We start from the raw sequence: 10,231 nt of genomic DNA, 5'->3' as shown, positions 1-10,231 counted from the left end.
GAAGAGGGATTTTTAATGGCTTCTGCAGAAGGAGAGAGCTACATTCAGCTACATCTACTCTCTGACTGACTTCCTCTGCAAAGCCTTTTTATTAGGCCATGGCGTGGGTTACAAAATAGATTGTTTTTCTGACAAGACAATTGATCAGGCCATAGGACAAAATGCTCCTCTGATTGAATCACAGAATAGAGTGGTCTCCTGATAACTGTAATTAGCCTTGCACAAACATCAGCAATTTTCTATCACCATTGCATGACAGTTTGCAGTAAACAGAGTGAAGGATCTCATTTCTCCAATGTGTCATATGCACACACATTAACTTTATAATCATCATTGAATAACCCTAACATTTCCCTCCTGTTGTGCATATAAACATCAGCATGTAGCACTTCTAAAAAGATTTTTACTACACACATCATAAATGCATTGCAGATAGGAAATTCAGTAATCAAAGATTAATATGCAAAACCAAAAATATGAAAAAGATTAAAATGTAAAACTTAAGCAAAAATGTTAAATTTATTAAGAATGTAAAAAGCTTCAAAAACCTGTCCCTTGAGTAGGCAAAACCTCTCCAATAGAGGGAAAATTCCTACCCGATCCTTCCCTAGGAAGCGATCATTATCCCTGTAACAGATTACACCGTTGCCACACCATCAGTATCCTCACCAGCATCTTGGCGGAGTTGAACATAAGTTACAGCTGAATACTGGATTGGAGTGGATCCTATCATTCTCTGAATCATTGACTGGAGGCATGCTATTAAGCAACAAATAAAAAGGAAAAATATAAGAACAATCCTACAAATGGTAAAGCTATCTTCATCAGCACCTGCCACCATGATACCATGGTGAACCAACTTGTCCATAGTGATGGACTTGCACCGGAGGTGTGAACAGTCTGTTTTGTTCAAACCTTCAGCAACGCGCTTGGAATGCTGCCACCACATCTTGGCACTGTAGAGATGACTTGGTTTGGATCCATCAAAAACCATTCTGGTTTTCCTTTGTTTCTGGCGGTCAATTTGAGTCCTGAAGAGCACCAGTCCAATGGTCACCATCAAGCAGCAGAGCCACTTTAGTTTTCCCAGCTTCACCAGTTCCTCCAAGGAAGCACCCACTAACCAGTACGCTAAGGGACTGGGTTAGGTTGGTTTCTTTACCAGCGCTGAGAGGAAAAGCTCTAATTTGCTTAATCCCTTTGTAGCTGGGCTTCACCACAGATCCCTACCTTAGTCGTGGGGTCCCTGTGAAGGTAACTGGGCTTCCTGTTGGGGAAAGTCTTTAATCAGCTTACAATGACTCTGCTGGATCCAAGTGTCTCTCTCCTGGATCTTCACAGCGGTTGGAGTTGCTAGTTGCACAATGTAGGGTCCTTCACACCTTGGAGCTGCCCAATTTTCCCCTTGATGATTTTAATCAGCACTTGGTCTCCAGGCTTCAGGCCTTCCTGTGGGGAAACAAAAGGAGCTCTGGGCAGATTACATGTTCTTCGCAACATGTGAGACATGTTCTGCAAAAAAAATGTTATTTGATCCTGCAGTTGGATTAAATACTTGTTTTACTATACATACTATACCCAATATCCCTCCTGTGGAGACATGATAAACTCATGGCTCAAAATAGCTGCTGCTTTCAATCAGAATCAGAATCAGAAAGACTTTAATTATCCCAGAGGGAAATTACTTTTGTTACACGCTTCAGTCACAGTTTTATATATATACATACATCCAACTACACAATATAATAAAGATAAAAAAATAAGAATATAGGGGACCTACTGTTTCCACGGGTTCTCTTTAACCATTAAGAGTAGGACACTACAGGTATGAGCCTATCACCATGAGACTGTAACAACACAGAGGTCATATAACTTGCTTAACTGTCAACTACTTAGATGCACGGTTTTTGATAATTTTGCAGAGCTAAGACAGTTGCTGAGAAAAGTTCTACTCTTAACTTTGTGAATTGCTGTTCTACTTCTGGGATCCATTAAATTGTCTCTGACATAGCTACAAGTGTCATAAAAAAAACTTAAGAAAAGCTGAGTTTTGTTCCTCATAATGTGGAATCTAAGCTCTGCAGTAACTGCACAATTCTATAAAGACATTTGTTCTTTAGTTACTGGCTTATGCTCCTGCTATTACAATTTTTACACTCTTCTTGTAGCTTTTTATCTTCTTCTGAAATAACATGGCCCAAGCAACAGACTTGTTTCAGCACCCACTAAAATGTTTTATAACTGGTTTTATACTTTCCTATGCTTCAAATTTTAGCAGATATTGTTTTATCCTTGGCCTGTATTGCAATTTAGGAACTATTTCAACTGGATCTACAGTTGTCAACAGTCCTACATCAATTTTTCCTGTAGACCACAAAGCATTTGGAATATCTTTGAAATCATTTTCATCAGATTGTGATTTCAAAGAATGCTGAGTTATTTTAACACATGCTAAATCTTGAACCTGGGGGTTTACATTGAACAGAATTTTATAAGGTTGTTTCCATAGTTGGAAAAATAGACATGGAGTAGAAATGCTAGGCATGTTGCATAAAACACAGAAGAATTTAGTTGCAAAACCATTACATGTATTATTCATACAGCCTTCATTCCCCCCAGTGTGGGGAAAATTGCAATGCCTAATTATCCATCAAGTCTCACTTTAACAGATTAATGGGGTGAGTTGGTGATATTACTACAAAAACATGCAACCTTGCAACCTTTTTCCTGTTTGAAGGTCTTCTATTTCTATTGCCCTTGACATCAATTCCTAGGATGTTTGACCATTTGCTGATTTTACAAAAAATTGCCTTTTAGATGGTTTGAGTATTTACATTATCTTTAACACAAGTATTACAGGCTCCTGAATAGCATATAAGTCTAACTGCCTGTCCATTAATTGCTAGAACTAGTCATGTTTTTTTTATGCATTTAATATCCCCCATGCTCCATACACATCTACAATTTTAACCCCTCTAATTTTTTTCATTCCCTGTATGTAGCTTGCATGACTAAAATTATTTTCTGGTTGGTTATTTATTTTTAATTTTTTGGTTCCGAACCTAATAATTTTGGAGACCCTGCAGATGCACTAGGAAGGCTGTCAGTTGGATCAATGCTCCACCGACATTCCCCCCCCGTGGCTGCAGATTCAAACTGTCTCCCTCTAAACTGTGTTTCATTATCTTTTGGACACACAAACAACTTAAAAGACCCCTTATGATCTTCTCTATACTCTTCCCTGAACCCATCCTTTTTAATTCTTTTACCTCCTTGGCTCTCTTTTGTTATTTTATTCTTTAGTTCTTGTTATTTTATTATTTTTGGAATAGAGGCGTCCCTCAAACCCATATATTTTTTTTAAACCATATATTCAAGTGTTTATTTTTTGTTGGATCCTGCGCTTCTACAAACTTCTAATAGTAGAGTTTAAATTATCTCTAAATTAATTTTGACCTTTACCCATTTTAAGGAATTTAGTCCAGTACAAACACCTAGGATATTCTACGCACTGGATGTTTATTCAGCAGGACAGTACCCAAAAACTGTTGTGGTAATTTCTGCTTCTACCTTTTCAGGTGAGAAATTCTTGCCTCTGCATCCACAAGAGCTGTACTGTATTAAACCCCTGCATGAAACAACAGAACCCAATGGTTCGATTGTTTCCTCACACACTCTCACACAGTTACTCCTATTTTAAGGTCTATTATATATTTTTTATTTTAACCAATATAGATGCAAAACACCTATCGTTACGTGTACACTTTGGAGTCTCAAACTCCAGGCCCTTGCACGCACCGGATACCCAGATGTCACATCTGTCAACAAAACTTGGTTCCGTCAAATATCCCTGCTGCGGCAGCTGCAAACCTTACTATCTCGAGAACAACACAGAGTCCCAGACTCAAACGCACAGAATACCCAGATGCCACATATGTCAACAAGACTTGGTCTCGTCAAATATTCTTGCGATTACAGCTGTTACTTAAATGGTCCCAGACCAACTTTTGATAAAAAGCTTTAGGCCTACCCTTTGCCATGTAGACCAGTCCTCAGCGGGAGTCGTCACCAAGATGCCCAGGGCAGGGCTGGACCAAACTGGCTCCGTCCGGAGAAGGGAGGACAGCTGTCGACAGATTCTTGGCCTTGGTCCCACACGGTCCTGGACAATTGAATCTTGACTCCCGGGTTTCGGCACCAAAATGTTAGGTTAAAAAATGTAGGTTCATAAAAGAGAAACTGAGTCTACACAGAAGAGGGATTTTTTAATGGCTTCTGCAGAAGGAGAGAGCTACATTCAGCTACATCTACTCTCTGACTGACTTCCTCTGCAAAGCCTTTTTATTAGCAGATCATAACACATGGGGTGGGTTACAAAATAGATTGTTCTTCTGACAAGGCAATTGATCAGGTCATAGGAAAAAATGCTCCTGATTGAATCACAGAATAGAGTGGTCTCCTGATAACTGTGATTAGCCTTGCACAAACATCAGCAATTTTCTACCACCGTTGCATGACAGTTTGCAGTAAACAGAGTGAAGCATCTCATTTCTCCAATGTTCCATATGCACACACATTAACTTTATAATCTTCATTGAATAGACCTAACAACTAAATTCATTAATTCATTAATTCACCCACGCACTAACACACTGATAATGGTAAACTACAATTTAGTCACAGCTGCCCTGGGGCTCACTGATAGAAGCTTTTCGAAGTTTGTACAACAAGTTTTAAGTTTGTACAACAATTGAAAATATCATACAAGATTAAACAGATAACTTCTTGTTTTTTTTTCCTGTTTTAAAGGAACCAAAGGTAGAAATAAAGGCGAATTTACAAACCTTCAAGGAGTAGCTGCCTCCTCCAACGGCAGGATTCTGATAGCTGACAGCAACAATCAGTGTGTTCAGGTATAACTCAGTTTCTCTGGACTGGAGAACTTTCAAAGGGCTAATAAGGGCAAGCTAAGTTTTATTTTACAATTTATAAAATTCCCTCCAACAGATTTTCTCCAATGAGGGTGAGTTTAAGACTCGTTTTGGGGTACGTGGACGATCTCCTGGCCAGTTGCAGAGACCAACGGGAGTAGCTGTGCACCCCAGTGGCGACATAATCATCGCCGACTATGATAACAAGTGGGTCAGCATATTCTCCTGCGAGGGCAAGTTTAAGGTAGTACCATAGATTGCCTGATACTTTCCTTTCCTTTTCCATCATGGATGGTTAGGATTTTTGACATAACTGTTGTATTTGCTGTGTCGAAGGCGAAACTTGGCTCTGGAAGACTCATGGGGCCAAAAGGTGTTTCTGTGGACCAAAATGGTCACGTGATCGTCGTTGACAACAAGGCCTGTACAGTCTTCATCTTCCAGCTTACTGGCAAACTAATTGCCAAGTTTGGGAGTCGGGGCAATGGTGACAAGCAGTTTGCAGGTAAACCTTTAAACTCTGGCAAAATATGTTTTCCCCCTGAGCTGTTGTATATTCAGTTTAACGTTATATCAGTGGATTCAACAGAACAGAAATACATTTATCAATAATTATAACAAAATATTCTTAAATCTGGGTGTATTATAGTGTTAATTAATATCTTTTAAATCGTCGGCTAGGCCTTTAAAGAGGGCAAAACATTTCAAATGAAAACATCTGATTGCTGTTGTTTTCGTTCTCTTGTCCCGAAGGTCCACACTTTGCGGCGGTGAACAAGAACAATGAGATCATTGTTACCGACTTTCACAACCACTCTGTTAAGGTGTCAAACAGACTGCATTTATTCTTTTTTTTAACTAATGAAAGAAACAACACAACTTATCACTGTGTACCGTATGATATTTTTGTCCTGTCAGGTTTTTACTGCAGAGGGCGAGTTGGTGTTGAAGTTTGGTTCAAACGGGGAAGGTAATGGCCAGTTCAACGCTCCCACTGGTGTGGCTGTGGATATAAATGGGAACATCATTGTAGCTGATTGGGGTAACAGTAGAATACAGGTACAACACTAAGTTATGGGGGTTACATTGCATAATGGTGCTAAAACCCCCCAATTATAACTAACATTTTCAATTTTTCAGGTTTTTGATGGTAGTGGCTCCTTCCTGTCTTACATCAACACATCAGCAGACCCTTTGTATGGACCACAGGGCCTGGCGCTGACCTCCGACGGACATGTGGTGGTCGCCGACTCTGGTAACCATTGCTTTAAAGTCTACCGCTACCTACAATGATAAAGACTCAAACTGAAATGGTGAGGATCAAGTAGGAAAGGTGGACCAGCAGGGCAGTGGTGGGAGGGAAAATGTACTTCTCACAATATTTAATTCCATTCATCAATAGCATGAACCTGTCCTGATGGATTTACCGAAGAAAAGAAATACCAAGGTAAACGTTCAGCCTGCGTCCTTCCATTATGTGAACTTCAGAGGAGATGTCTAATATTAGTGACTGGGATAAGGTATAAAAGAATGAAGCCAGCATGAAATATGAGGATGAAATGTCAGCCCCTTCAACAATGCATTTCTACAGAATGGGAGAAATGCAAACTGCGCAACAATGGATTCCTATTTTTAAATTCAAGATGTCTGCCTTCACCTACAGCAGTCTGGAAAAGACTGAACGATCCAGTATTGAAAGCGAGCAAAATAAATGGTTTCAAAGAGGATGAAGAGCAATGTCAAATGGAAACCATTATGTCCTAAATCTATGATGATGAGATGGAATTAATGCAAACGTTGAGATATTTATTTAAATTATTGATAATTTTACTTTGTTTTGCCTTGATGTATTTTATGTAAAAGACAAAAGAAATGTCCAGCGTGGTAAAAGGGGTCGATAGTTATTATATTTGTTGTTTTTCCAGGTTAATAACGATTTTTTTCAGGTTAGTGCCCAGATTGTTTTAAACCAAAACGGTCAGTTTAAAGATTATAGCTACAAGTTTTTTTCTTTTTTTCCAGCGTTTTATTGTCATTACAATGTCACAAGTACAGAGCACTGAAATTAACTCTCTGCATTTAACCCATCACCATGGGGAGCGGTGGTCTGCCATTGTGTGGTGACCGGGGAGCAGTGTGGCGTTAAGGGTCTTAGCACAGAGAGCAAGAACGGCAGTCTGGGCTCGAACTCAGAACTCCAAGCACAACGCCCTAACCACTAGGCCACCAATCCCCCAAAGCAGGCATTAGTTTGAAGGCTCTTGCATAAGGACCCACACTGGCAGCTCACACCCCCCAGCTGGGATAAGAACCCAGGCCTTCTGTTTGCAGGATGGGTGACTTACCACTTTTCCAGCCAGGCCCTGAAAGTTTGACTCTCTATGTCCAGTAACCAACTGTCGTTCCTTACGGTTAGCCAGGTTAGTATTAGTAAATATTAACTTACCTCTCAGAAGATGAGTGGTAACCTGCCAGTGGCTCCTGTGGCCCTTTGCTTCCTTGTCTTCACCAATGTTTAAAACCTTAATGATGTTCACCCTTGTTCCTTTTGGCTTGAATTGGAGAAACGTATTGCAGAGATGAAGCAATTATCACCTATATTAAAGCGCTACTAGGATCTTGATACACCTGAGTGTATCCTTACATGACTGGCATTGATAAATATTTATAGGTTTTAAATTCATCAAAATTCATAAAACAATTTTGTATATCTTATTATTTTCAGTAAAATTAATACTTTTATTCTGCACCACTCTAGACATTCTCTGGATGTATTCATTTTGGAAAAAAATAGTTTTAATGAAAATTAAAGTTGTAGCTATGACCTTTAACTGCTCTTCTTTTCAGATGAAGTGTGATAGGAAATGTAAAAATCTGACCAAAAAAAGTCCAAGCAAGCTAAATCAATCAAACGTCAATTAACTTGAGCGTGAGAAAACATCCAGTCAGCAAAATCAAGGCTCCAATCTGGTTGAGAGACATAAGTTTGAAATGTGGGTTAGTCGTTCGCCATGGACCACTTTTAGCTTCTTATACACTTTTTGTACATATGGATTGTTTTGATTATGGAATGTTTATTTTTCCTCATAAGATCTTGAACAGTAGATTTTTCATCTTAAAACTGCTTGAAAAAGTTTCTGATTGTTTGGATCGTCAAATGGGATTGACGTAACGCCTTTGACCAAAAGCATCGTCTCTGTGCTTGATGTGTGTGTGCTTGTATATTAAACAGGGAAACGAAAAAGCTCTATAAATCTACTCTATATATTTATTAAAACATCTTAAACATTATGGGGTAAATCAACACCTGAAATCACTGATATATACAATATATCTGCTCATTGTCTCAGCAGTTGTCAAGAGAAGGCTGGGCTTAGATTGTTCAGATTTGGGTTCTTCATTAATGTCTACAGTTCTAGAAATGGTTTAAAACTCTATACTTTTGACTTCAAACTGTACAATAACACATGTCCTCTCATTAAGAGACAATACCTCAGTGTTGGAGAAGCATGCTCCTGATGTTACTGCACATCTTTCCATCGAAGCATTTAGAATTACCTTGAAGTCAAGTTGCCTTCTATGATAGATTGAGGAATTTTTTTTCATTGCACAAATCTGTAGAATCAATACATTGCAGAATTTACCAAGGGTAGTCCATAACAACAGCTTATGCTTTAAAGTAGGAATCAGGCTGATGAACACAAGGCCTATACCTTCTTACCTGTTTATGTTCTGCTGCCTTTGCAACCTTTATCTACATGAGAGTTTCTATGGTGATAGAAAACTGTTCTTTAAGTGTGAAAAGAGGTAACCAATGTTTGTATTTTGCATGTAACAATTAAACAGATTTCGTTTTTTGACTTTCAAAGAGTTTTAAAGCAATAAACTAGATCTGTTTGCTGGTAGGTTTCATTACGGAGAAGCAGAGGTGGGTAGACTACCCAAAAATTGTACCATAGAAAAAAAATGCAACCATATTTTGTTACTTTAACACAATTGTTTTATCTTCTTCACTGCAAACATGAAAAAAGTGTTAAAGTGACTTAATATAATAAAATAAATAATCTAACAACAATTTCATTTGGATGAACGGCAAGATATTTTGCAATAAAATCGCTGTATTCATTATTGGTAGTATGTTTTGTATGTAGATTAGAGTATGTCAAATAACTTCCTGAAACATGATTTAGTAAACCTTTACTTCCTTTTGATCTCCAGATGTAACAGAAGGACCAGCAATTGAAAAAGAACATCAAAGCAAGGAAGCGTTAATTGTAGATGCTTGTCTTTCTGGTTGCATTTTTGTTTAAAACAAGCCTGTTCTTTATTGACTGAAGTCACTTATGATGGTTAGAAAGTCAGATATTTTACTCAAGTAAGAGTAGTGATCCCTCTTATTTTTGCTCAAGTAAAAGTAAAAAGTACGATCCAGAAAAACTACTCTTTACAGTACATTTTTCTCAAAAAGTTACTCAAGTGAATGTAACTGAGTAAACGCAACTAATTACTACCCACCTCTGCTGAGAGGAAACTGCAAACATAATGAGAAAAAAAATGTTTATTGTTTTTTAAAACCCGTTTCTGGTCCAAACATATAATGTTCTTACCTTGACAAACAATTGAGATTTTGGCTGTCCCGCTAACAGTCATCTGCCAGTGAAGTATCCAAACAGCTAAACCTTATAACTTAATTTAATACACTTGGGTCTGTATTTTTGTAACAATGCATAAAATAGAAAATTATGATTGTTTCTTAAGTTCACTTTTATATACTGCCTAAACATGGTATAAGTGAGAAACTATAATAAAGCAGGCCTCAGACTTGGCAGTTCCATTGCCTGTTCTGAGATGTGCTGGTCTGTCAATGGTCTGCAGTTATGATGCTGACCTTTATCTTCAGCAAGTTTTACTGTCAGATTAGTGAATTAGAGAAACGGACCAACAAATACATGAATCTTTAAATGTTTTAACATTTAAATTATGCCAACAATGAGGCAAACATTTAAAGTCGTAGGGAAGTCATATTAAATGTCAAATCATTCTGGCTTAAACATGTATATAAATGTAATGTTTATCACATGATATTGTTCCAAAATTTTTATTCTTTTTTTCGTTATCTTATGCAGGCCAGTTAGTTCTATGTCAGCCTGAACACCTAAATTCGGCCAATCATATATCAATGGTCATCTGTCAATCAAAATTTTTTCGGTCATAGCATCTTGATTCATATGTTGCAGCTAATATATGCAACAGTTGAAATAAGAAATAAGAATCACTTACTTTCTCGTTGAGTTCCGTCC

General features: G+C 38.0%; 1 protein-coding gene across 1 annotated transcript in view; it reads left to right on the top strand.

Moving 5' to 3' along the window:
• LOC107082316 (tripartite motif-containing protein 2-like) overlaps positions 1-9,172 on the top strand; it is a 24,658-nt gene extending 15,486 nt beyond the window's left edge. The window contains exons 9-14 of the mRNA XM_015370931.1: positions 4,810-4,913; positions 5,008-5,175; positions 5,268-5,436; positions 5,685-5,755; positions 5,850-5,990; positions 6,072-9,172. Of these exons, the coding sequence (XP_015226417.1) occupies positions 4,810-4,913; positions 5,008-5,175; positions 5,268-5,436; positions 5,685-5,755; positions 5,850-5,990; positions 6,072-6,224 (806 nt within the window). The 3' untranslated portion in view covers positions 6,225-9,172. The remainder of the gene's footprint in view (positions 1-4,809; positions 4,914-5,007; positions 5,176-5,267; positions 5,437-5,684; positions 5,756-5,849; positions 5,991-6,071) is intronic.
• Positions 9,173-10,231: the final 1,059 nt, after the last annotated feature.

This window comes from Cyprinodon variegatus, unplaced genomic scaffold (genome assembly GCF_000732505.1).
Source record: "Cyprinodon variegatus isolate N-32 unplaced genomic scaffold, C_variegatus-1.0 Scaffold49, whole genome shotgun sequence".
NCBI lineage: Eukaryota > Metazoa > Chordata > Actinopteri > Cyprinodontiformes > Cyprinodontidae > Cyprinodon > Cyprinodon variegatus.
Note: the sequence above shows the minus strand (reverse complement) of the source record. Positions and strands in the feature narration are given on the sequence as shown.